This window comes from Epinephelus fuscoguttatus, linkage group LG12 (genome assembly GCF_011397635.1).
Source record: "Epinephelus fuscoguttatus linkage group LG12, E.fuscoguttatus.final_Chr_v1".
NCBI lineage: Eukaryota > Metazoa > Chordata > Actinopteri > Perciformes > Serranidae > Epinephelus > Epinephelus fuscoguttatus.
This window is the reverse complement of record NC_064763.1, coordinates 29235705-29262670: the sequence shown is the minus strand read 5'-3', so window position 1 is coordinate 29262670 and position 26966 is coordinate 29235705. Positions and strand designations below refer to the sequence as shown.

Genomic DNA, 26966 nt, shown 5'->3' with positions numbered 1-26966 from the left:
GTATAGTATGTCGTCATAAATCAAAAAAGAAAGTCATGGTATAGTATGTTGTCAAAAATCATGAAAAAAAGTCATAGTATAGTATGTCGTCATAAATCATGAAAAAAAGTCATGGTATAGTATGTCGTCATAAATCATGAAAAAAAGTCATATTATAATATGTCATCATAAATCATGTCAAAAATGTTGTAGTATAGCATGTCTAAAATATCGTATGTCAAAGAAGTCACAAAAATTTCATAATATAGTATGTCATAACAATAGTCATTCTATAGTCTATCATAAAATTGTCATAGTATGTCATCAAAATGAAACAAAAAATTGACAGACCAATGGATAGATAATTTATTCATCCCCAGGAAGCAATTTTCACAGTAGCACTGCATGAACAAAATCACACTGACCAGTGGAACAGTGCAACGAAACAAATATCATAAACACAAGCACCAACCTAGGAGTTTAACATACAAAAGTATAAAGGCAAAAACAAACTGTGCCACAAACATATGTGTATGCATACCATGAGCAAATTATAAAAAGGAAGTAATTATGAGTTCACAACATTTATTGCACTGTCCCAGAGTTACAAAGAAAGCACTTGTGACATCAGTTTGAGGTCACCTCAACTGATGTCACAAGTGCTATCTTTGTAACTCTTGGTCAATGAGGTGGTATTAAAGTCAGGATGCAGGAGGACCTCAGCAGCTTCTCAGTCCTCTGATATCCATACTGCAGCAGAGTGGGGATGAACTGAAAAGTTTGTTGACCACCAGCAGGAATAATGACCTCCTGTGCTGCTTGTTAGAACACCTTAGGGTTACAAGTCTTTAGCTGAAGACACTCCTCTTTGCAACCAGCATGACGTGCAGTGGGCGGGAGACGACACTGGCCAGGATGGTAATCGACTTGTACAACATCCTCTTCTCTGTAACTGACTCCAGAGAGTCCATTTCAACTCTTCCTTCACTTACTGAGCTGGCCTTTTTAAAACTTTGTCATGTTTAATGTCATTAAAGTCATTGTATATACATTTCCACAAAAATGTCATAAAAACTTCAAAGGGTGGAATGCCTTAAAGAAATCATAAAAATATTGTAGTATAGCATGCCATAAAAATGTCATTAACAAAGTGATGGTATGTCATCAAAATGCCATGGAGAAAAGTCATAGTACAATATGCCATAAAAGATTAATAAAAATGTCATAGTATAGTATGTAAAAAATGTTATTGTATAGTATGTCAAATAAATGCCATAGTATATTCTGTCAATAAAAGTCAAAAATGTTATACTATAGTTTGTCAAATAAAATATAGTATAGTAGGTCAAAAATTATAGTACAGTATGTCAAAAAAATGTCATTGTATAGTACATCAAAAAGAAGTCATAAAAATTTCATAGTATGGTATGTAAAAACAAAAAGATATAGTATATTATGCCATGAAACATGTCATAGTATGGTGTGTCAAAAAACCCATAGTATAGCATATCAATAAAAGTCAAAAAATATCATAGTTTAGTATGCCAAAAAAATGTCATAGTATAGGTTGTCAAAAAAAATGTCATAGTATAGTATGTCAAACAAAGATGTCATAGTATACTATGTCAAAAATGATTTCATGGTGTAGTATATCAAAAAAAATGTCATAGTATAGTATGTCAAAAAAATGTCATAGTATACTATGTCAAAAATGATTTCATAGTGTAGTATGTCACAAAAAAAATGTCATAGTATAGCATGTCCAAAAAATGTCATAGTATACTATGTCAAAAATGATTTCATAGTGTAGTATGTCAAAAAAATGTCATAGTATAGGTTGTCAAAAAAATGTCATAGTATACTATGTCAAAAATGATTTCATAGTGTAGTATGTCACAAAAAAAATGTCATAGTATAGCATGTCCAAAAAATGTCATAGTATACTATGTCAAAAATGATTTCATAGTGTAGTATGTCAAAAAAAAAAGTCATAGTATAGTATGTCAAAAAAAATGTCATAGTATTGCATGGCAAAAAATGTAACCGTATACTATGTCAAAAATGATTTCATAGTATAGTATGTCAAAAGAAGTCATAGTAGAATGTCAAAAAAAAGTCATTGTATAGTATGTCGAAAAAAGTAAAACCCATCATTTTATAGTTTAACATAAAAATGTGATAGAGTACTAAGATGTAATAGAAAAATGCCATAAAATGTTATACAAAATTATGTCACAAAGAATGTTATAATATAGAATCAAATCAAATCAGCTTTATTTATATGGCACTTTTCATATGACAGTAACACAAAGTGCCTCAAAGAGGTTAAAAACAACAAAGAACCAAAACAGAAAACAAAAAAGAAAAGAGAAAACCCAGCCCTCCCACCCCACGTAGAGATACATACAAGTACACACACACACACACACACACACACACACACTAGCTATCACTAAAGAGACGTGGCCACCTCTGGGGGCCGTCCACACTGAGAGGGCCCACGGTCCACAGCCACAGGGAGTGCCGCCGTAGAGACCACCCCGACCCGGGCAGACAGGAGGCTCCACACCGAGGTGCAGTGACTTTCCATACAAGTCAGAGCTGTCCACAGGACGGCAGCCCCATCGGGAGACCAGAAACAACTCTCATGCCAAAAAAGTCATAGTATAGTATGACATAGAAAAGGTAATAATATAGTATGTCTAAAATATCACAATATAGGATACCATAAAAACAGAAATCATAAAAATATCACACTAGAGGGTGCAATTGAAAAAAATTATAGTTTAGTATGTAGAAAGGAGTATAATACAGTATAAAGTCATTTTAAAAAGTCATAGTAAAGTATACCATATAAAATTACATCATTAAAAAAAAAAAAGAAAAATACCATTAAATGTTACTAAAGTATGTCACAAAAAAATGTCATGGCATAGAATACAAATATAATATGCCATAAAATTGTATAGTATTGTATGGCATAAAATATTATAGTGGTATAGTATAGTATGCCATTAAAAATGATAGTAGCCTATAGTATGTCATAAAATATGTCGCTGTTGGCTCTGATTGATTATTTGGGTTACAATAATTTAATAATACATACTGCATAATTGCTCCTGTGAGATTGTACCATCTGTACCATTTGTACCATCTGAGTACCTACTCCGAGGCAGGGACTTGTTTAGCCTCTGTAAAAGTTCCGGAACTTGTATCACCGTCGATAGGACTAAGGAGAGTGCAGTTCTTAGTTTGGCCACTAGGTGTCACTCTAACACACGGAACCATTGCAGCGAAGAAGAAAGTGCTTGTTATTGAAATGCAGCCAGAGCAGTGACAGGCTGAACGTAAGGAAGTACCACGGTAGGCGGCTAGAAATCATAAGATTTATCTATCAAAACATGGTGTATTCGTGACACACCGCCTTTAAAAAGTAGCTAAACGTCCGCTAGTATAGGAAACTGTTGGGCAAATGTCAATGAGCTACTGCTTGAGCTAACTAAGCTAGCTAACGTGAGCTGACTACAAAGGGATGGTGGTTAGCTAGCTGCTGCTACACTGTATTTGCACACCGCAGTCATGAGTGAAGATGACACTTCAGCTTCAGCAAACAAAGACAAAGACTCCACTCTCCTGCTCACTAAAGACGGACAGAGGTACTACGTGAGTAAGAGCGGAGTTGTCGACAGCAGAAACGTGATAACGCCGCACGAACCGGAGAACAACGCCTCCTCCTACGACGTGGATGATCCGGACGAGGAGAGCGACGTTCTGGACACGTCGGATCCCAGAGACGGCGCCGCCAGCCCGGAGGAACTCAACGACGAGGAGACCTCGGAGGGCGACAACGCTCCTAAACAGTGCACCTATGAGGGATGCACGGAGACCACAACGCAGGTGGCCAAGCAGAGGAAACCGTGGATGTGCAAGAAACACCGCAACAAGATGTACAAAGACAAGTACAAGAAGAAGAAGAGTGATCAGGCAATGTCCAGTGGGAAACTTGATGTAAAATTAAGCTTCATAATAATTTTAATATCCATATGCATTTATTTGAACCCATCATGGTGTGGTGGAGACTTTCCATACTACAAACCATTGCATTACAGCCATGTCTCCATGTAGATGACTAAGGGACTGTTCGTTACGTGTGAGGGGGGAGGTGTGGTGCAAAGGGGGAGGCATGTCAATTTATTTTTTAAGCACTGGGGAGGGAATTTATATTTAAATGGTTGAATTTTGTGGCATGTTTTTTTTTTTTATTGACAGAATTACACCAATCATTGTAGCTAGAACCTGCATAAACTCAAACTATCATTTGATGTTCGAATTTCTGATGGCCCTTAAAATGTTTCTGTCAAAAAACAAACAACCAAATCTGAGCTTAAAATAGTAAGTTGAAGGGCCTGTACCAATACCCACACTTCCCCTAGAAATACCCACTTGCACTTGGTTGTGTGCGTTCACGTTTAGGCTAGTGGTGTCCCACAACAGAAATGAGGTAGTGGAAGTGGTTTCCAACACTTAAAGCCCGCCCTAGATTCCAAGGGAGCCCCGACCCACAGTTACAATGAAATGGAAGATGAAATTTCCCAGAACACCTTGCAAAGTCAGCAACTTAGGCAAGTTTTGGAAAACAATTTGTCACTGTGCGATCGGAATGTAGGCTATACAAACAACAGAACTAGGGTAAACTCATCAGCAACTCAGTTGAACACAGTGTCAAAATACTCAAAACAAATCGACTTACCCGAACAAAATTGATCAGAACTAGAAGACGTCGTAGGTGCCTCCTGTTTTCAGCATTTCTTCTCCGTTGATTCATCAGACGGAGAAGAATAAACAGCACACGCCACAACACATGGCTGGAGCCGGCATTTTAATTGCGTCGCTACTATGCGTGACGTGTGCCTGCACGTCGGCCACGCCGATTTGCATGAAGTGGTGTCCCATTTTTTAGGGAAAGATCTCTACCCTAATATTTTTCACTTCCCTCATCAAGGGTTATCTCGCAAACGAGGGCAATCAATACCAAGTGGAAGATTGAAGGGGTAGAAATGGGACAGGCCCCAAATATGGCCAAAAATAACTCTTGTACTAACTAACCAGCATGCACGACAAAGGTGAAAAAATTCATTCATAATAAAGATAAAAGTCACACCCCAGCCACCCCTCTCCTCTGACAAGTAAAGAACAGTCCCTAAAGAGAAAGGAATTTAAGAGGCATAACCCAGTTTTTAGTGCATGACTTTACTCATTGGCTCATGTGGTTCTGAACCACAATACAAACAAAACTCCCTCAGTTGATCACTTTTTTTTTTTTGTGTGTGTGTTAATTAGGAAAACTCAGAGGAGCGGCCTGTGTCTGTGAACAAACAGCGTCTGGGTGCCATGGGGGACCGGCCAGCCAGACCCTCCCTGATAGAGCAGGTCCTCAACCAGAAAAGATTGGTAAGTTATTGTTGTCACAAGAAAGTCATATGATCTGCACAATGTTCATACTCATCAACTACTCAGTGACCCCTCCCTTTGAGGAGATGTGTGGACTCAAGCTTAAGAGACATTAGTTTTTAATGTATAGAAGAACTTTGGCTCAAGGTGTTCTCTTTCCTACAAATGCAAAAGAATACAAACAGGTGTTTTATCTGCAGAGATATGTCACCTTTTGCTTTGAAATTTGAATGTGTGTGTTTGTGTGTGTGTCCTTCAGTCACTGCTCAGAAGTCCAGAGGTGATCAGCTTCCTGCAGCAGCAGCAGCAGCTCCTGGCCACACAGAGCCGCAGCCAGTCACAGCAGCAGTTTCAGGGCTGTTGATGCCGGTCGGGCCGTGTTTTACCTTAGTATTTATGATGTATAGAGAGCACTGAAGAATCACTGGCACATCCTGCGTAAAAGGATTGTAACCGTACACTGTAAACACGAATGCTCTCAGCCAGACAGAGGAAGGATTAACATGGAAACCAAGGGACGTTTTAAAGGCATGGTAAACATGAGGGCTTGAATTTCTTAGCTGCAAAATGACCATGTAATCAAACCATGTGTGGTGCTATTTATTATCATATTTACTCATTGTGAATTTACTTTTCAGTCTCCAGTCTTTCTTTTAGTTATATTTCTTCACGTGGCAATAATAATAATGATAATAATAAAGGCTTTGGATTATACATGTCCCATCTAAATTGTTCAGATGTTGGCGCCTCAGTTCTCCAACAAAATAATCCTGTGGGCTCAATGTGATCCTTGTTTTCCACTGCTGAAAAAAATAACAGTTTCTTTGTGTGTTTGATTTCTTTCCTATCTGTTTTCTCTCGAACATTAAGTGTTGTTACATGTGACAATCAGTTGTGTAATGCATGTCTGGAGCCGCTTTTCAGTCACATGGGGCTGTAAGGACTCATTTTTATCACACGATTTTATATACCTGCTTATCTGAAGCCAGCCAAACAGTAAATTCCAACTGCATACGAAAAGTAAGACAAATTAAGTTTAGTGGGATGAATATTGGTCATGCAAGCTGTGTTGAACTGTAATCTACTGTATGTTGTTCCTGTGTTTTTAAGTTGAAGTGTATCGGTGAATATGAGAGTAAAATTACGCTGCAAATATTGAGAGAATGAGCAGTGTCTCAGACTGTGTGCTTGTATTGCAACGTGATGCTTCGTTCTTTAACATGAGGAAATAGCTGTATAAATTAAAGGGTTGTAAAAATACGGATTCTTACAGAAAAAACAACTTTAATGATACAAGTAAAAAGCAAACAGTACATGAAGTCAACACATGGAAGTACAGTACATACAACTGTAATAACATTTACAACAAGTAATAACACAAATCTTTGAGTACCTACAAACATATCCCATTTTGTCTTGTCTTGGAGTGCAGCTAATGTCCCGATAACAACAGAGACGATAAATGCTTTATCACAGTCTCACTGAAATTAAGGAACTCTTAATTATTTAACATGAGTTATAAATATCACAATTTCAGTTATGCTGCATGATGAGACAAATCTATGAGTGACCGATAATTTTGTTTGAGATGTTAAAAGAAGGACCATTGGACAGAAAACCCAGACATAGCAGAACATACAGAATCTACGACTACCTGTGTGAAGGATGAACAGCACACACCTGTGTCCATCTTATGACACCGAAGAGATAGGGTTGTGAGGGGAGCCCATCTGTGTCAGGACCTTGTCCAGCCACTGCAGGGGCCCGTGCAGGTGTACCTCGATCCAGCAGGGGGTGCTGGTCACATCTTGACGGTGGTATTCGGCACCCCAGCCCTGAGGAGAGGACACAGTCATAAATCTTGGCTGCTCATGTTGATAGTTCAGTTAACTATTAAAATTAATGGGTTCTAAGTAAGCAAGTGTAATCCCACCTTGTGTACAGAAGGATTTGACATGCTCAACAGCACATCAAGCCCAAAATAAACAGCGTATTAAGTTACGATGAGAAAACCTGAGAGGTTATTCAACCCTTCCTAATGAGCCGTGTCAGTATCAAGCGGAATTATGGGAAGAAAGAATGCTCGCCACTTGCATTTCTGTGGCTACATGTCACCTATTCCCAAGTGTTTCATTTTATAAAAAGCTCAGTACCTTCACAAAGCTCATGCGGATGGTACACATCTTAGTGAGCTCATAGACGACCTCAAAGCCGTGGTTAACAGACTGGGCGAGGAGCTGGGCGAACAGCTGGTTGTTGAAGATCTTGAGGCTGCAGCCGCTGGGGATCTTGCACACGGTGGTGGCGTGGAAGCCGTGCTGGAAATTGCAGTTGCGGCTCTGGACAAAGATGCTGCTGTCGCTCAGACACTCTGCGTACACCTCACCGCCCACATAGTACAGGTGTAAACCTGAGAGGAAGAATGGAAGAGAAAATCAAACAGTCTGAAATGATAAAGTTGAGACCAAGTGAATAAACAACTGGAATGTTTAGAACTTTGCACCACAGTTAAATGACTGTTTTTTTTCCTTTTGCACTTAACACTTAAAATGTCATAGCATGTCAAAAGCTCATAAAAAAAAACAGCACTTATCCAAGAAAACATATAATCAAAGATATACATATTCAATCACTTCATTGTATATGAACTGAAAACACTGTGTTTTTCCCATATTCTGCCAGAGGAAAACCACAAGGGCATCATTGCTTGTAAATGAGGAATGTCTGAGTAGTGTCAGTGGTGTCTGTGAGTTGGGGACCAGCTTCCCTCAACCCTTTGTGTCACCACTATCATTCAAAACCACAGAGTGCAAAGTTTACTGTAACCCAGAGAGGCTTGATTTCTGTCCAACAAAGGCAGGCTTTCTGCACTCTTTCCCCATGAGACGAAAAAACACAACATTTGGCCTGAAGGATTCAGCACAAGGAGACAAGCTGAGTGTGAAGCCTGAAGTGATGTGATTGCTTATCAAGGCACATGCACTCAGTGGGCATCGATAAAAAAAATTGTGTAGAATCATGTTTGCGAACAACCTTTCCCTCAGCTCAAGCTTTCACCTGATGTATGATGATACAAGTGTGTGTTCTGATATGAATTACCTGCCTGAGTCGTCCAGCCTACCTTTGCCTATGTGCCTGCGTGTGTGTTCAATGGTGGAGTTGCGGTTGACATTGGATAGCAGGCCGAGGCAGAAGCGGTTCTTGTTGTTGGATGGGTCCGTGAAGCCGTCCACCAAGACACTGCGGGACGACGCGTGGAAAGTCTCCCCCACCCGGTTGTTGAGCTCGTAATAAGCCACTGAACACCAGTACTCCGGTTCCTCGTAACATACAGGCCGTAAATCTACACAGGAACGCAAGGATGGGCTGATTTAGAGGTGGGCATTATGAATAAAATATGCTGTGGTCTATTTCATTTTAGATACTCGCAAAAATTTGCAACATTACCTGCAGCTATAGAGATTTGTTTCTCAGTATAAACAGTGTGACAACAGCTATCCGTAGACACATTCATCTCATTGCTTGTTACTTTAAGTAATACTTCACCTTCCGAATGACCATTCTTTGCGTCTGCAGTGTGTTTGTGTTATTGTGTGACTTTGGTGGATCTGAGCTAACCCTTTAAACCAGAGATTCTCGACTGGTCCGGCCACAGGGTCCAGATTTCTCCTTAGTCATCAGTTCAAGTCCCACACAGTTAATATATTCAATGTCATAGTTGCGTTTGTCCGTTCGTAGAGCTAGTTTGCTGTCTGTCACCTTTTTTAAATAGGAATTGTGCAAATTTGCAGGAAAGCCCAATCAGTCTTTTTTCAGCATTGGCAGTATAAAAACTAAATCTGGGAGTGCAGCAAAATGCCGCCTACCTAATTTTGTTTATACTGAATGTGCCTTTTTCGGGGCAATGGGGGGCGTGAGCAAGTAACAAAACGTGTAGCTCAGCATGTGACGTAACCAGTGACGTGGGAGGGAAGCCGCGGCTGGTCAGTCCTTTGGCGATTCTCTTGTAAGTCGGCCCGTTCCTCACCGTCCCTGTCATCTGACAGTTAATGGCCTCTTTGTTTGCGAGGACAAGGAGGCTGCACAATTCCTCGTCTCCCCAGTTGCTCATCTTTACAGTGTCTGTCAGGTTTGCATTTCCCTCTTGCTACTAGCTGCTCGCTAAATTCCTGCTATCAGCAGTTTCCTGTTTATCCACCGCCAGTGGCTCGCACGTGCGGCGTCATCAATAGCTCCTCCCACAAATCATCAACAGCCCCATCCCGTTGCGGAAGGCTGCCTCGGTCTGTTTAAACTAACGCTCGCAGCTTGCCGGCAAAACGGCCCAACATTCGCGGAAAATCTGGCAGTGTAAAAGGGGCTTCTCTCAAGTAGCTGTCCGTTACACAGCTGTCACTCACTCTACAGCAGGAAACAGCACTTCAAAATAAAACTTGACGCATTTGCGAGTTGCTTCTGGTCCATTCAGAATGGACCCGTGACCCAGTTTTGGACCACGACCCACCAGTTGGGAACCACTGCTTTAAAGCACCAAAGTCACACAGTAACACAAACAAACTACTGATCTCGGCAGCAGTAGAGCAGCTCCTGTGATCACCTAGGTAATATTATATTTTGTCAGTGGAGTCTGGCTTTGAAGAGAGCATAGATAAGTTTCACTTTCTGTTCAGTTCCCTTTTGGGAGGGACTGTCTCTTTGGGAATAACTGAGCGTACGACTGGATAAATGACACTTGGATTATACTGTGTTGTTAAATGCAGATCCCTATGACTTTTCTTCTTTCTTTAGATGCTTCGTTCACCATAGAGGCGGGAAAAACTGTCTTGACTAATTTAATGTAACACAGGGTGAGTAATCGATATGAAAATGGTCATTTTGGGGGTGAAGCATTCCTTTAATATGCATGCATTTCTACTTTCTGTACATCTCCTTGTATTAGATAAGATACCTCTGTGTGGAGCTGAGAATGTGAGTTTGATGGGTTCTGTGGAGTTGCTGGGCTTCACATCCTCTGGAGGACTCGTCTCCATCATGCTGTAGGGAGGTGGGGGAGTCTCAGCTGGAGAAGCATGTCACCAATCACAGGAAGAGGACAAGAGGGGAACGTAATTAATGTGCATGATTAAGTCAGAAACCTGCTGGTGTGACAGGTGTTTCCCTGCAAGTCACACTGACCGCAACATATCAGCTTGCTTGTTTTGATTCCTACCTGTGATGTGATACGGGCTGCCAGGCTCTGCGGAGCTGTTGGGGGAGTTGGGGTAACTCTGTGAGGTGGGGGACTGGGCGAGGGAGGAAGAAGGGGAGGAGGAGAAGGAGGAACAGGGTAGCGCAGGGAAGGAGTCTGGGTAGGTGGCGTTCTGGGGCATCAGAGGCTCGTTGTGCAGGGAGGCGTTCCTGAACTTTGCCAGTAAACTGTGTTGAGGGTTGAACTCGCTGTGGCGTGGGACCAGAACTGGTGGCAGCACTGAGAGAAGATGAGAGAGGGGAAAAGAAAAAAGGTAGAGAGGGAGGGAACAGAGACAAAGAGAGAGTCAGAGCAAGAGCCAGATGCTGTTATAAAAGATCATATTACTGCAAATCCTTTTGGCTTGGGAGCGCTGTATTAGATCAAATGTCCTGTCTCTGTTTGGGAACCCACAAAAGCTTTACTGTTATGATACTGAAATTCAACAATGATCTTATTTGTTACAGCAGGTTTAGAAGATGTTCTGTGATAATGCGTGTACCTGGAGTCTCCACGCGCCTGTAGTGGTAAGGGTTGACACAGATGTCCTTCTGCTTGGAGCCGAAGGGGAACTCGCAGCACTCCAGGGCTTTCAGCTCGTGGTGGGACTGCAGGTCGGGCCAGCGCCACACCCTGCAGTAGATGACATGGGGCAGTCCCTTCCTGTGGGACACCTGCAACCTGCCGTCCAGCGACCGTGGAATGGTCACGCACTTGCCTGAAGGATTCAAATGAAACAGCATGGACTTCATCACAGCTTTGTAGAAATGGGCAGATTGCGTTGTGTGTTTAAACCTCTGTTGTTTGAGGCTTTAATCATGATGAGACACATTTGTTACCATGACGATATGATAGAAATTAACACTCAGCACTTTGTCTAGTATTTTTAATACAGTTACTACACCTCACGCAGTTTTAAAATGGAAGTCTGCAGGGTACAAAGAGATCATTGTAAGCTTTCAAGTTAAACAGAAACTCTGCTGTGCTTTGTATTTACCACTGATCTACTTGTATGAGATGTCCGTCTTCACTAAACCTGAAGGTTATGCAGGGTAAGTCACTCTACAGGTGATTTAAATGATCATCAGACGAGTACAATTTCACATTTCAGGCATTAAGTAACAGGAATTTGTCCAAAGCATCTTAAAATAGTCATTTTGTGCAAGGTCACATTGGCATATAGGATCTGTTGCAATCAAACATGCGACTTCACACGTATAAAACATACTCTTTACTAACTGGACGAGTGGTTCCCAATCTTTTGACCACTAAAATAAAGCAGTACTTGTCACATGTTGCATATTGTCAGTTAGTTGCAGGGGACTTTTCCCTCTTAAACTGTTTTATTTGGATCATTCTTAGAGGCCCTCAGAGGTAAATTAAAGTAATTATTTGGTGTAGCAGAAGCTTGTCTTATTCCCTATCCTGTAAATAATCTTAAAGTCCCTCATGTTAATCTTGTGACTCTCTCCTGGGGGGCCCTCCAGATTTGGAGCCGCTGGACTACACTACTACTGAATGTTTGACACTGTGACACTCACTGGGCTGTCCTGGGCAGCTGAGGGCTCTCTCCAGCTCCTCCATTGCCCCCTTCTTCTTCTTTAGTTTCTTCACTAGAGAATCTACAGCCTTCTCCGCCCACTTCTCCTCCTCATCCCCTTGTTTCCAGCCAAGCAGGCGCTTCACCGCCGGGCTGGTGAAGGAGAATAGGGATGTAATGGAGGCAGAGGAGTTCATTATGAGATGAGTAAACGCTGGGGGGGTGAAGGGGGGGGCGAGATGACGTGATGGATGCTGTTAAAGGGGGATAAAACTTCCCTTGAGGACAGGAGGCAAATGATGAGAAGCCAGGACAGAAGTAAGGATAAAAGAGGTAGCGTGATGAGTCTGTGTAAACAGAGGCTGTTTTTGTATTCCGCTGTGACTTCCGCACAGCGCCCAGTGGAGGAGTTGAACTTCCCCCAGTGCAGCACAAACTCTAAATCCCCCCTCTCTGTGCTGGCACAAAAGGGATCCGGCAGCTCTGGATTCGAAGCCTCCTGCAGGGAAGGTTGTTCCTTGCACAGTCAGAATTCCAGGTCAAGTTTCAATCATCTGGCAAGAGAAGAGAGAGATAGTATTAACTGCTAATTTAGCTGAAACAGATGCATGGCTGGAGAAAGAGTCCAGCGGTTAGGTAGAAAAGAGACCTTGGGATTTAATTGTGAGGAGAATCCACCCAAAGTCGCTGAGGTGATAAACTGGAGCGATGACAGCCAGCGGAGTCAAGTCAAAGACTGAACGCCACATGAGCAAAATCTACTCATATTTAACAATGTGGGAATTAGAGGTGGATTTCCATGATAAGGAGGCTGCGATACAGAGACCATGCCTGCATCGAACTGATCTCCTACAAGCTGCACAAGAAGCTTATTATTCTCTATGGAGAAAACACGCACCAAAAACGGTCTCAGAAAGAGCAGGGCGAGATGGCCAAGCTCATTTCTAGATTCACCAACAATGAGGAATGTCCTTTCTGGCCTCTGTTTCTATGATCATGCCACTGACGCCCAGGAGCCATACTGTCTGGCCAGAACACATCACAGGACAGGAGGGGGAGAGGGAGGGAGGCAGACAGAGAGAGGGAGAGAGCTCTCCCTGTTTTTGTGTTTGTCTGTGTCCATCTAAAAGCTAGGTGGTATAGAAGACATAGAGTATAGTATAAACTATTTAGTCTAACGTTATTTGGGTGGCCTGCTTAAGTCCCAATCCATCACTCTTACTAATAAATCACTCCAACTTTTCCCAAATATTCATACAGTAAAGTATGTCTGAAACTCAACAGCAAGTTTATAATGGTGATCCACTTGTTTTATCTCCTGGAGCAGAACGTCTGGGTACAGAGTATCATGTTTGACCCAAAATTTTTGTAGTAAATCCATTTTGCATGTCAGATTATAACTGCTTGTTTGCTTGTTCTGCTCTTTAGGCACACTTGTTTGTTTGTGCACATCTGATGCAGATTAGAAAACCTCCTCTTGGCAGGCAAACAGTCTAAAAAGGTGAATTTAAGGCAAAGCTTCTGACTTAGTCATAATATTCTAAAACACACAATCACATCACAGTTTCCACTTAAATTTAAGACTCTGTGGCTTCCCAAAAGGATGCATCTGAAAATACACACACAGGTAATAAGTAGTGTGAATCAGCATACCTACATTATGTCCCGTGCTCATGTGACCAACACCGGTTTCCCGCAGACAAACAAGACAGCTGGGGTTTACAATGACAGCAAAAGCGCACGGGCTGAATGCGGCATCAGTCTGCCGCTGCTGCTGCTGCTTTATGGAGGCTGGCGTCACTCAGTCTGCAGGCTCAGATAGGCTAATTACCTAATGCTTTATCACCAGGACACCCCTTCCCAAAAAAGTAAACACGCCAGCTTCCTTTTACTACGGCAGCAGAGAGTCGCTTTGCCGCTACAAGATCCAGGATCTGCCCAAATCTCCAGACGCACACCTTGATGGTGGAAGCCTGGCATCCAAACTTGCTATAGTTTGATGACATGTCACTGTAAACCCAAGTTCAACCAGTCACTGAAGTACATCTATTAAAAAGTACTCTGATTACACTTTTTAAATATTCTTTAATTTGTGTTAAAAGTAGTAAATCCATGTATTGATCACTGATCCATACTCAGCTGTAACATTATATTCTTCTACAACCAGTCATGTCAACATGTGAAAGTCATAGAGCAATACTGAGTCCACAAAAAGTTGCATGTCACAACACCCGTCTTAAAATATTCAACTTGGCAACAAATGCACAACATTGAACATAAAAAAACAAACTCTAAATCTCTGGAAATATTTAATGTGTTCATTTACTCACCTCTGTTGTGATAACAAGTGCACCGCAGACAGACTTATGCGTGTGGAGACTTCCCTGTAGTCTGTAGTAGGTCGAGCCAGCACACTGGAGCTGCGAAGGTGTGTGTGTGTGTGTGTGTGTGTGTGTGTGCGTGCGTGTGTTGACGTTGAAGTGTCAAGTCAGCCTCAGAAAACATTGCATCTACTTGCACGTTTCAAAATAAAAGCGTCCTTGCCTGAGTGTAGCCTATGTGTCGCAAGGTGTCAGCCGAAAACGAGAATGGGGCTATATATTTAGTCTGCTATGATTTTACATGTGTGTACACTCAGTTAGATGGTGATGGCCAACTATGGCTTCATAAACAAGTGCAAGTTGCTTAAAAAAAATGAAACAGTTGCGATGATATCATATTAATACTCCCTGTTTAATAAAACACTGCAGTTAATATAGAGCCTAGAGAATAATTTACAATTTATGGATAGCTATTAGAACAAAATATGCAAATATTTGGTATATACATCCTCCTGGGACCCGAACTTTTGTTTGGCGTGCTTTTTTAATTTGTCCTAGCTATTTGGGATCAGTGGGACCCTACAAGTATAAAAAACTAAACGTTGTTAACGATAATTAAGTCGCAATTTCCCAAAAGGAGACAAAAACAAAGTCGTGATGCCTTCAAACGACTACTTCCTAATTAACGGCATCTTATCTTATTACTGTTGCTATAACTGGTCAAATTTCTTGCCATAAGATAGGACAGAAATGTGTCCACGGTTGAGGACAACATGTCTCAATTAAGTAGAATAAAGTATAAGATCAAGTGAACCCAAAATGTGTTGTCCTCAAATGAGGATGCAGGGTCTCAGGAGGATATATTGGCATATGCCAGCTTCACAGTATAGACCCTGTGTCCTCATATGAGGACATCACATTTTGGGTTTACTTGACCTTATACTTTATTTTACTTAATTAACTTAGACCTGTTGCCCTCGTTCGTAGACACTTTTTTGTGCCATCTAGTGGCAGTAAGAGCACAATATACTTGTAATGTAAAAACAAGATGGCAGCCATCTCTGCTAAGTCAGTCTGCAGCCGATCCCGACACACAAGTCGACAAACCCTGATCACATTTTATGGTTAAAACTGTTTATTTGTGATGTTTGCGTTTGATATGGCAACACATTTGACCAATTTTAGCAACAGTAACAAGCACAGACACTGTTAATTAGGAAAGACTTGTTTGAAGACATGGGGACTTTATTATCGTCTCGTTTGAGGACATTGGGACTTGATTAGTGTTGACAACGTTTTTTTTTTTTTTACTTATCAGGTCCTACTGATCCCAAATTATTAGGAGGGATAAGAAGTGCATACCAAACAAATGTTTGGGTCTCAGGAGGTTATCTTTTTGGTTAAAGGGGCCAAGTTCTGCTTCAATATAATGGGTTTAGCCTACATTAATAATTCCACATGGAATCATGTTATTCATAATGTAAACAAAGTAACAAATAAATAAATAAATAAATAAATCTTACTTTCCTCTGAGTTGAAGCAACCAAGAAACATCGAAACACGCAATAGTAAATGAAATACAAAAAAAAACCTTATAAACAATTAATGTGTATACATAATTATAGTAAGTGCATATCACTAAACAGAACAACAGCCTGCATATAATCAGCAAATCAAAAATCTGATTATTAGGCCCGTATTTTACCTACTTCTACAGTGCATCATGTAGGTCTATATGCAAATGTACACAATCAATACATTTCTTTATACCTTTTTTCTTTAGCAACAAATCATTTTTCCAAGTGGCAGACTCCCGACACTATGAGCCGAAACTAAAATCTCCGCTTTTATTTTGACGGTCCAGCCACACCATCTTCCGGTCCTGTCCCGGCAGCGTGCTGCTACATTGACGAAGGTTTGCAGAGCCCGGAGCCTCCGCTCCTCCAGCAGCCCCAGCCGAGCGCCACACAGCCTCGGCGGCGTCAGCCTGGCTGGAACCGCAGCGCCTGCATGCAAGATCCCTCCGCCTTCCCCCTCCTGGAACTTTCCCAGGATTTCAGGGATTTCATTCAGGCCCCGCAGCTGCATGCATGTGGGCGCGTGCGTGTGGGTGCGTCCCACCTGAGCCTTGCCCAGTCTCCTTCTGCAGACATACAGTTGTTGGCGCTAATTTAGTACGGGAGGCCAGGGATAAAAACAATCCCACCTGTTCCTCTTTATAGACCATTGTAATGAATGGATAGTGACAAATGGTGCAGCGGGACCAGTCTGATAGTGCTGTCACAGTGTGTTTGTGTACCTGCATCATTCATAAAGTCTTCTATTAATGTTTTGTCATTTGTTTGCTCACATCTGGTGTAATATTTATAAGGAATAAAGTGGCGGATCTCACTGCAATTAAGATGAAAGGGACTCACAGCAGGCTGCTATTTGCCTGTGGTGTGTAATTTAGATTACAGGTGCTGTGAGCTTGTGTTTAACTGGTGTAAAATCAGTAATTGTTTAGCTTTTATATAAGCGTGTAAAGTTATGTAGCATTTCCAGCTGGGATCTAATAAAATAAACCATTAAATAGCCTACGTGATTAAATATCAATTTCGGCTATTACTTTCACGTGCACGCGCGCACACGCACACACTGCACCTGTTGTAAAAGCAGGAACAATCCGCCGTCGTCCACTGCAATTTAATGATGCTGTGAAATCAGACCCCATTTTTCTTTTAAAATCGATACTGTGTCATTATCTATTGTTGGGAGCCACACAGAGGTCTTTCTCATTGCGGATGGATACGATCCTTTATTGGGAGTGCCGTGACTAGTCCAGTTAATGACGCAAGCCCGGCTGGCGACAGTGAGTCTACAAGTTTGACATTTTCAGTTTACAGCAACTGCTGCAGAACGTAACAATACTCCCAACACGAAGTGAAAGCACTCTGGGGATCCTGTCAAAAACCGTATGCTTCTCTTTGTTTTTTCCAACCACCACCAGGTGGATGATCAGAATGCAACACAGCCGGTGTGCCACAAATAGGTGGGGGACTACCAGAAGCCAGTGGTTTCCAAAGTGTGGTGCGGGGACCCCCAGGGAAGCCACTAGGAGGGGACTGTTTGTTCAAGGTTTAGAAATGAGCAACACTACATGTGCTCTCTCACAAATAACATTTATTCTGATATCACAGACCAATAATATAGAGCCCATGTGTAAATCTTTAACTCCTCACCTCTTCACTTAAGAGCTCCTGAGACAGGAAACTAGAAAAAGAGCAGCCAGATTGTGATTCATCAGCTCTCTTGAGTCTCGTCTGGTCGCAGACAGACAGACAGTCATGGCACAAACAGGATGCGCTCCCCAGGGCTCAGAGGGGCCCCAGAGACATCCGCATCAGTACGAGCCCCAGACCTCAGGCTTGCATAAGAAAACAGCACTTTGAAGAACTTCATTTACTCCGACCGCAAAAACGCTCGCTGGACACTTTCCAAGAAGATGTCCGCATGAGGTTTAGGAGACAGGCTGACTTAAGTGAGATAAATAATGTAGTCCTGGGTTTCCCACTCTTTCATGTCAAAGACACGCCAAACTCATGATAATGCAGCTCCCTCACTCTGCTGCAATATTTCATACAGTGGATCCGAGCTGACTTTATATGAGGATTTCAGCTGTTAAATCTAATTTATCACTAAATTAAATTAACAGTGAGTGATGTCTGATCCTGCAGATTTCTCGTAAGAATATTTAACAGATATGTTCCTCAGCTTCCTCTAAGGGATGTCTGACAGAGACCCTGGTCCCCAGTTTGGAAAACAATGAGCTAAGATGAATGCAGAGCCACGCTGACAGTGCACCCTGTGTGTTAATATAGTCCATCTGACAAATTTTGCAGTGAGATGCCAAACACTTCAAGAAACATCAGCAGGGTGAGGCTGTGTGTGTGACCGCACAGACACAAAGCTGACTGATGGTAGATCAAAATATATAACCTATCAAAGTGTCAAATGTTATCAAAATGTTAGAGACAGTGTATGAAGTCTTGATCCTCATCTTTGACACTGACAATAATATTCACCTACATTAGATGCACTATTACTCCATATGATGCACAGTACTGCTTATATCCGCAATATTATTCTATATTCTTCTTCTTTTTAAAGGGGGGAGAGAGAGGGGGGAGGACATGCAGCAAAGGGCCACAGGCTGGATTCGAGCCCAGGCCGCTGCAGCAACAGCCTTGTATATGGAGCGCCTGCTCTATCCACTAAGCCACCGACACCCCGGATATTCTTCTTCTAGTAACTCTTGTACTTATCATACTCCTATTGCTACTCTATTAGGCACTGGTTTTTGCTTTTGCTCCAAGAAAACACTTCTGTCTTGTTTATTTGTATATTCTACCAGATATTTATTACTGTATTGTTAGATAATTACTATTTTTTTTTAAATTATATTATATATTTATTTTTTCAATTTTTATTATTTTCAATTCATTCTTATTTTTTATTATTATTGTTAGATATTTATTACTATTTTTTCTATTTTATTTAATTACTGTTGTATTACATTATATATTTATTATTTATATTTTTATTATTTTAATTCATTCTTATTTTTTAATGTTAGATATTTATTACCATGTTTTCTATTTTATTTAATTATTTTTTATTATAGTATATATTTATTATTTCTATTTTTATTCTTATTTTTAATTTATTCTTATTTTTTATTATTATTGTCAGATATTTATGACCATATTTATTACATTTATTACTCTATTGTTTTGGGCCCAGTGAGTGACTCTGACCCGGGGAACCCGCTGGTTGTCTTGTTGTTACTGGTTGTGAATCATTAAATTGTGGCTATTGTACTTGGTGCTACTGTAATCTGAAGCATTCTCTGGCACAAGAATTTCCTTCGGGATAAATAAAGTTCTACTGAATTGAATTGAAGCAAATCTTGAGCTTTATGGGAAATCATTGGTTCAGTCCTGCTTTGTTACAAACAAGTTTACACTGCAAGTAACTCACTTAGCTTTACGATTTGAAAAAAAGACATCAGATCTTCATGAGCACAGCTTGAACTGGTCCAAACTCTGTGTGGCTTGATGCCACATTACGGTTGAGACTCAGGAATGCAGAAATGTGTGGCAACAAAGTGTCTGAGAAATTAGTGCACATTTTGCTTAATATTTATTTTACATGTTTATATTCTCTGGTTTGTGACCTCTTATCTTTTTAGAATTGTCTTTTCTTCCTCCTGTTAAGCACTGCGTAGCTTCTGTGTTGAAAGCTGCTGTATAAAGTTTGTTTTTATATTGTAAGCAGTCAGGCTGCAACAATTATTTATTATGGTGACAACATTAAATGTCTTGTTTTGACCCCAGAACATACCGTAAAACTTCAGTCAGTAGCCTGGGCTATTATTTGCGCAAATCACTGAAATCAACAGGCCTATGTTTGAGACAGGCCTTTAATTCCTTTCACACAAAACTGTTGCTCAGCAAAGATGGGAAATACAATGTAATTGTTTATGTAAAGCAGTATGAATATTACTTGCATAAAAATTAGCCTTCAGATAACATATCAGTTATGAATCATTAATTTGATCTAACTCCGACAGACATCATCATCGAGACAGTGAGTTACAGCGCCCAGCACACCGACACAACACCACTTTCTCCTGTTAAAACAATACTCACAACTTGGATTGATTTTTATGAAAAACCCTTTGATTATTTTGATCAGAGGACCCTTATGGACTAAAGGAATATGAGTAACTTACAGGGTAATGGAGGAATGGACACATAATTTGAGGCAGCCAACAACCCGCTTTTATACATCTGTAGAACTTCTATAAAAAATATGAACTGCTTGGCAACCAGACCAGGCCTCTAATTGAGACAGGCCTTTATTTGTCAAAATGTGTAGCCACACCGGGCTAGTAAAAGAGCCTGGGCTTTTAATTGAAATTTTACGGTACATTTTACGTAAGGCCGAAGAATAAAGTCAATTCTAACATTTGACAATTTAGAATCATAAAATGTTTGGCATTTTTACAAAAAAAAAAAAAGATGAAAACAATTAATCAATTAAAAATAGTTGCAGATTAAAGGTATGCTATGCAGGATTTTTTTGGTCCTGTTTGTAAACATACTCTCCAGCAAAAGTGAAAGTAAAAGCCGACCCCAGATTCACTCTCATTCTGTGTTACACCTCACTATATTTGCTTTCTTTCAGTGTGGTGTCTCTTGGATGTCTGATGCTTATGGCCTGGCACCTGGTTGCTTACCTTTTTGTAAACCCCTGAACTCACCTGAGCGCTGTGGGGGTGCACACTTGTAAACATCCAAAACACAGAAAATAAGAATATATAGAGACAGAGGGTGCAGTCTCTGCCCCCTGGTTGTAAGTGGTCATTTAAAGGGATTACTTCTGTATGAGTCTCTACATTCTTTTGTAGGAAAATAATGTAGAACATATCTTTAATTTCCATTGTCTGACTAATCATTTAAATGACTCGTTGTTGCAGCTGTTATTAGTGCATGAATAATGATTATCACATCATAAATCATTGAATTTTTTTATTTTGGCTCAAGTCTTCCAGCCCATCAACCCATAACTGTGTTCCCTCAAAAAATACAACCCCTCCTTTTTAAAAATCTCACATAGTAACATTCATTCTACCTGTCACAATCATGACACACACATGATCAGATCCTCCATATTATTTCACTACAAGTCGCTCTCACTTACAGCTGATTGGCCACAAATAAACATTAAGTAACTTAGTACACGGATCAGTCATACAGACATTCTGTAAGCCGTGCCAACAGAAATGTGCGAGTAACGGCGGCCATCACAAGCCGAAATCCAAATAAACTAAAAAAAAAAAAAAAAAAATTAAAAAAAAAAAAGGCAGGACCACGAAGAACTCTCAACTGTGTCATTACATCACATCCAGTGACGTCTGGACAGGAGACGGATGTGATATACTGCAGTCTGATCTTTGTTTATTACAGTAAATGATGGACACAGTTGTTAATCCCACCTCATCCCAAAGGTTCCACAGCCCTATCACAGGCTGTCTCTAGGACACCAGGGCTTCTCTGATTGGCTAATCAGTCTTAAGCGATGACTGCAGCTTCCAGGCTCCGGTGAGGTAGCGCAGACGAATGAAAACCAGGTCTCGTCCCATCTGCAGCCAGCTCCAAAACGGGACCAGCTTAGATCCTGGGGGGCGAAACGCACTCACATTTCAGTCTCAAGTGACACTTTGATGGGAAATATGAAAGTATGCTGACATTTAATACTGATGGATAGCAAGTCATTCATCAGAGACTTCATCTAGCAAGTACCAAGCCGGTGTTGAAAATATATTTTATAATCTGAGTGAAGCATCAGCAGGAAACAAACAGAAAACAGACTAACAACAAAAGCTAAAGAGAATAAAATTTAAAGAGAATAAAGCCCACAAAGATGACCATTTATAAACACCTACACCATACAATCATTTACAAGATGTTAAAATAGGAATTACTAGAAGTTATATATATAAAATCAGCCAATCACAGACTTCCAAAAGCCTCCAACAGAGATATTTATAGAACAACAATATAGCACAGTTGGAAAACACATGTCCACATATTCCATGAAAATCCTACCTTCTATTTCAGTCCAGTTGACTGCCACCTCTGCTATGGGGATTTTAAAGCACTGGGCGATATACAGGAGCTCCACATCAAAAGCCCTTTGAGAGGAGAGATAAAAGTGCACAACAGATGTTCAGATGCTGCATTAAAATTCATGACATTCATGTTCAAACAATACGCAGCCTCTCTTATCAGACAATGTTTTAATACTTTTTATTCATGAACATTTCTTACATTATAAGGGCAATAAGCAAAGAGGAATAAGAAAAAAAATAAACAGCAGAAGGGTGACAAATATGAGGTCATGGGATGTTTAAAAAGTCAAAGCATATTTCTTAATTAAAGCAGCATCTCACACACAGTACATGAAATAATCACTTGAAATTGGTCTCTTTAGCTTAATAAACCTTTTTTTTAATACCATTTTTCTCCCAGTGCTTTTGGAGGTCATATGCAATAGCTCGTCTTTTACCAGACAATGCTAAAGCCCCTACAAACAAAATTTAAAGGTACAAATTCAAGACTTTATTTTTGATTGATTGAGTCTGCATGTAGAGATGTCCTTACGTGCTGTTTATGAGCCATTGTCAGGACCATTTTTTCCAGCAGCTCAAAATCAAAACATAAAAGTCATTTCTTTCATAATTTAGTGGGATTTTATGTTTCTAATTATAAGGAGCACAGGTAGCAAGTTATATACATCCTGTGAATATAACTGAGTTCATCTTATTTCCATATACTCTATCTTAACACCTTATTTTGAAAAGTGGACGTGGTCACGAGTATCCTCGGCTGTTTCAATACATCGACGATCGAAATACATATGTACTCAAACTTTAGAGGCAGCTGGTTTGACGATGGAGATGTGAGTGACAGCTGGCCCTTTTTCCTGGTCAGCTCCAGAGGCAGCATTTGATGTTTACGATCGCCTCTGTCATCAGGTTGATTGTGTTCGTCTCTTTCAAAGAACTTAAATTAAGTGTGTCTTGCTGCATTTTTGCATGCTACAGCTGAAGTGAATAATGCAACTATAAACAACCTTTTTACACAGATATAACACCACAACATTCAGAAACACAACACTTGAACTACACATGATTAAGGAATACTATGTCAATCTAAATGTCAAAGTACCCTATCTAATATAATGGTAGGGGAACAGTGGCTGTTGTTGCATCATTACACAAAGTAAAGAAGTGTCTATGGTGGAGTGTGGGTGCTTACCATCGCTCTACGTGGAGACAAGAGAAGGTCTTGAGCGCCGCCTCACGCGTGAAAAGCTTGAAGCCACACTGTGTGTCTCTGATCCCTCTCACGCAAAAGAACCACACCAGGAAGTGGAAGCCATACATGAGGAATGTGCGAAACACAGATCGCTGTGGCAGAAACACAACACTCGTTATTTAACAGTTAGACAGGCACAGTCTATAATGCTGCAAGAAAAAAAAAAAGACAATTACCTGAGCTACTGAGTCTTGCTCCAGGTGAGCTCTGGAACCACAGGAAATCGCCATATTCTCCTAAATGTACAGACAGGCATTTTTAGGACAGCCACACACTAACCACCTCTTCTTGATACATGTATGTAAGACAGCGCAACAAAACTGAACAGGGCCACACCGGTTTGGGGTTGAGGTCATCAAGTCCAGCCTCCACCTTCTCAATATCAGCAAACTTCGTGGCTCCGTCAGCATCTGCCATGAGAATGAATTTCCCTCTGGAGCTCAGAGTTCCCTTAAAGTGAGACAAAAATAAATCAACACAAAGTCAAATCCATACTGTTGTTTTTCTGCTACATCCAGACACAATGTAGTTTAATATCTCCAGTCTCACCATCCGCACAGCTCCTCCTTTCCCCCTGTTCTTCACCAGTGTCAGGACCCGCAATTTATCAGAACCGTACTTCCTACTATACCGCAGAGCAACCTGGCGGGACAGCGCAACAGAAAAAAAAACACTTTAAAATGTTTGACTAAGCAAAAGTAAGCTCAGAAAAAATAGAACTCCTGGTAAAAATATTCCCAATAAAATATTCAAATCATCACCTCAGTGGTTTTGTCTTTGCTGCCATCATCAACCACAATGACCTCATAGGTAAAAGAGGGATGCTGTTTCTGCAGTCAGGAAATAACATGAGGGTTAGTTCACAACAGGCACTTTTCAAGTTGAATGCTGCCACCTACTGGCCACTTTGAGAATAACTGATCCAGTCATAAGTGCTGCCGTTAAATGGATGATAAAACTGTCTTTCATTCTCATTTAATTATTGAGTAAATCATTTCCAGAGTCTTTTAATTGTGTCTCTTTTATCAGAGTAAAATTAAGTTGTGATTAAAATTTAGCTTAGCACTGTCCACATGAGGCTGAGCACTCACCTGTCTGTTTTCCAAGTACTCCATAGCTTCATCCAACATCACAGGCACTGTAATGACACAAAGTCACACACATATTAGTAACTATAACCTGCTGCAGGTGGGCAGTGACATGAAGCCTGAGAGAACAGGATTATGGGATTTAAATTGCACCAATCTGTATGGCAACTGAAGGCTTTACTTGTCAATAGTTGGTGCACAATTCATCATTCAACACAAAGCAAACTGTGCATTTATTGGTTTTAAGCTGGAGGAATTTCTAAGAAGCAAACAAATATATGGCACTTGTAATACACCTTATCCTTTACATTCTACGTGTATCCTGTCAATGTGCAATATAACGCTATTACATAGCTATTTTACATCTGGGTTCACATTACTTTTTACAGTCTGCTGTGTCTGTCAAGCAAGCTGTGAATAGGGCTGCCACTAACGATTATTTTCATTGTCGACTAATCTGACGATTATTTCTTCGGTTAGTCGACTAATCATTTCATCGAAAAATGTGTTAAAATGTTGAAAAATGTCTATTAAAATGACTATTAAATTATTAAAATGTTACTTTAATAGTCGATTAGTCGTCGATTAGTCGACTAATCGGCGCAGCCCTAGCTGTGAAACCTCTGTGTGCCCCCCCATTGCTCACTTCTGAGTTCCTCGTTGTAGGCTGGTATCACCACAGAAAGCTCCCTGGAATGGGGATCATGAAGGCTGGGGAAAAGCTCCTTCTCTCCTGTCGGGGTGAGGTAGTATTTCTCCTTCTCATGGCGTGTGACGTTCACCATCCCAGCAGTTACGTGTGCTATTATGAGCACCTGAAAAGGGAGAAATATGAGATTAGCACTCCTGTTACTCCTGCCGTGAGGTACTTTGAGAGTGTTGCATAAAAAATGTGTTGTTTTTCTTAACAAAATGAATAGACAAGAGCTGTGTAACTGTACATAATATTTAAGAACATTTGTATAATGTGTAATACCTATGATAACTACACCTGCATGTTTGAACATCAACTCAAGTCTGTAATGTAGCAGAGGCACAGTCTTTGTGTTCAGAGATTTGACGCAGACCAGAAATAACTCTCATGAACTCTGAATGTCTTTATCTTGTGTCATGCTTTCACTTTATGCTTAATTTAATTTAATTAAAAAAATAAACTTGACAGGGAACCTATTTGTCACCATTTGTGTGAGGGACTTAAAAGTGTGTGACACAACACATTATCTTACATTATTTCCTGTTTACATGGATGTGATATTGGTGCTTTGATGTCATTTTAAAATGTTTAAAATTAATTCTTGAATCATTTTGTTAATTTCATGACTAATAGTTGGTTGTCAATTGTTCTTTGATTTTTAGTAAAGAATAAATATTTATGTTGTGGTAAGAGTGATAACACATTCATTGTCTTTGCATTTCCGTAACATATGTTGTATTGAACCGTGTTTTTGAATCTTAGTTTTCTTTTCCTTCTTTTTTTTTGGACAAGTCTGTGATATATGTTATGGTATACATGTTTTAGTACAGAATAAAGTTAAATCAAATATTTTACTCTTTTTGATTACTTTACATATCCTGTATTTTACTACTTTTAAGGATTTCGTTTTCCAGATTTAAGTGGTCTACTAAGTCATGACCTTCTAACATTACCAACTAAATATAAATGCTTATAATAAAACGCAGAAAGACAATGAAGTATCATGAAATCAGGGGAAGGTGCAGGATGAGCATTTTGCTCACTGACTTCTTACATGGGGGGAAAAAAAGACACAGAAGGAAATCCACAGTGTCATCTGTCAATCCGTGGGAGCAACAGCTTTTGCTTCAATATACAGACATCAAACATTTATTTAAATAACATACAACAGATCTCTAAAGACACCATATTAACTCCAAATGATGTCCACTTACCACAATGAAACCTAGAGCTGCCAATGCGACCAAGGCTTGAATTATTTCACAGAGGAAATCCATTTTCCATAAGTTAGCCTGCAGCCACAGGCAGACCACCACTCAAAGTGGCTAGCTACAAAGCTAGCTTGTTTTCTCCTTTCCTCCTTCGTGTCTCGTGGCCGGTCCTCTGTCTTCCCAGGACATACAAGAAAATACAAGCTTACGAGATTGTTTTGACGGTGGAAGCGCTAAATAAGAACCCCTATAGCTCCATTACTCTGTGGGCAGTTCAGTGAACTCCACTTCCAATCACATATGCACACAGCTGCGACGCGGAAGTGACAGCGTTTTCTCGACACATCATCAGTTAGAGGCAAGAGAGCACCGAGCCGCTCGGAGACAGCCTGCAGCGACACCACAGTGACACCTAGTGGTCAGGAGTGGAACTGCAAGAATACTATCACTGATAGAGATAAGAGGGGTTTGAGTCTCTAGTAACTCTTGTACTTCTATCTTGTATATTTGTATATTTTACCAGATATTTAA

The 26966-nt window shown here is 40.4% G+C and overlaps 3 protein-coding genes across 5 annotated transcripts; 1 reads left to right on the top strand and 2 right to left on the bottom strand.

Annotated features, from left to right (window-relative positions):
- Positions 1-3270: 3270 nt before the first annotated feature.
- On the top strand, positions 3271-6594 carry LOC125898419 (regulatory factor X-associated protein). 2 transcript variants are annotated; one of them, XM_049592213.1, is made up of 3 exons: positions 3271-3963; positions 5320-5430; positions 5690-6594. In XM_049592213.1, exons 1-3 carry the CDS (start codon positions 3559-3561, stop codon positions 5792-5794), a joined length of 621 nt encoding a protein of 206 aa, XP_049448170.1. In that variant the 5' UTR covers positions 3271-3558; the 3' UTR covers positions 5795-6594. The 2 variants fall into 2 exon arrangements, with proteins under 2 accessions (XP_049448170.1, XP_049448169.1); XM_049592212.1 differs by having other exon boundaries at positions 3271-3987.
- Positions 6595-6742: 148 nt separating this feature from the next.
- On the bottom strand, positions 6743-14661 carry smad9 (SMAD family member 9). 2 transcript variants are annotated; one of them, XM_049592211.1, is made up of 8 exons: positions 14528-14661; positions 12199-12751; positions 11160-11375; positions 10640-10897; positions 10379-10489; positions 8552-8773; positions 7584-7840; positions 6743-7265 (listed from the first exon to the last, which is right to left on the bottom strand). In XM_049592211.1, the coding sequence occupies exons 2-8, from the start codon at positions 12392-12394 to the stop codon at positions 7122-7124; spliced, it is 1404 nt and encodes a 467-aa protein (XP_049448168.1). In that variant the 5' UTR covers positions 12395-12751; positions 14528-14661; the 3' UTR covers positions 6743-7121. The 2 variants fall into 2 exon arrangements, with proteins under 2 accessions (XP_049448168.1, XP_049448167.1); XM_049592210.1 differs by lacking the exon at positions 14528-14661 and adding an exon at positions 13851-13931.
- Positions 14662-21079: 6418 nt separating this feature from the next.
- Positions 21080-26794, bottom strand: alg5 (ALG5 dolichyl-phosphate beta-glucosyltransferase). The gene is made up of 10 exons (XM_049592840.1): positions 26439-26794; positions 25177-25345; positions 24534-24580; positions 24204-24272; positions 23992-24084; positions 23779-23892; positions 23619-23678; positions 23383-23534; positions 22171-22256; positions 21080-21739 (listed from the first exon to the last, which is right to left on the bottom strand). Exons 1-10 carry the CDS (start codon positions 26499-26501, stop codon positions 21624-21626), a joined length of 969 nt encoding a protein of 322 aa, XP_049448797.1. The 5' UTR covers positions 26502-26794; the 3' UTR covers positions 21080-21623.
- Positions 26795-26966: the final 172 nt, after the last annotated feature.

Excerpts from the sequence above, each read along its gene's own strand:
- LOC125898419 (XM_049592212.1), top strand. The coding sequence starts at position 3,559 with ATGAGTGAAGATGACACTTCAGCTTCAGCAAACAAAGACAAAGACTCC. Across the intron at positions 3,988-5,319 it reads TGTCCAGTGGGAAACTTGAT|GAAAACTCAGAGGAGCGGCC; the intron begins GTAAAATTAAGC and ends TGTGTTAATTAG. Across the intron at positions 5,431-5,689 it reads TCCTCAACCAGAAAAGATTG|TCACTGCTCAGAAGTCCAGA; the intron begins GTAAGTTATTGT and ends TGTGTCCTTCAG.
- smad9 (XM_049592211.1), bottom strand. The coding sequence starts at position 12,394 with ATGAACTCCTCTGCCTCCATTACATCCCTATTCTCCTTCACCAGCCCG. Across the intron at positions 10,490-10,639 it reads CAGCCCGTATCACATCACAG|CTGAGACTCCCCCACCTCCC; the intron begins GTAGGAATCAAA and ends ATGCTTCTCCAG. Across the intron at positions 8,774-10,378 it reads ATTCTCAGCTCCACACAGAG|ATTTACGGCCTGTATGTTAC; the intron begins GTATCTTATCTA and ends GTTCCTGTGTAG.
- alg5 (XM_049592840.1), bottom strand. The coding sequence starts at position 26,501 with ATGGATTTCCTCTGTGAAATAATTCAAGCCTTGGTCGCATTGGCAGCT. Across the intron at positions 24,581-25,176 it reads CTACAACGAGGAACTCAGAA|TGCCTGTGATGTTGGATGAA; the intron begins GTGAGCAATGGG and ends GTGTCATTACAG. Across the intron at positions 21,740-22,170 it reads CAACTGGACTGAAATAGAAG|GATCTAAGCTGGTCCCGTTT; the intron begins GTAGGATTTTCA and ends TTCGCCCCCCAG.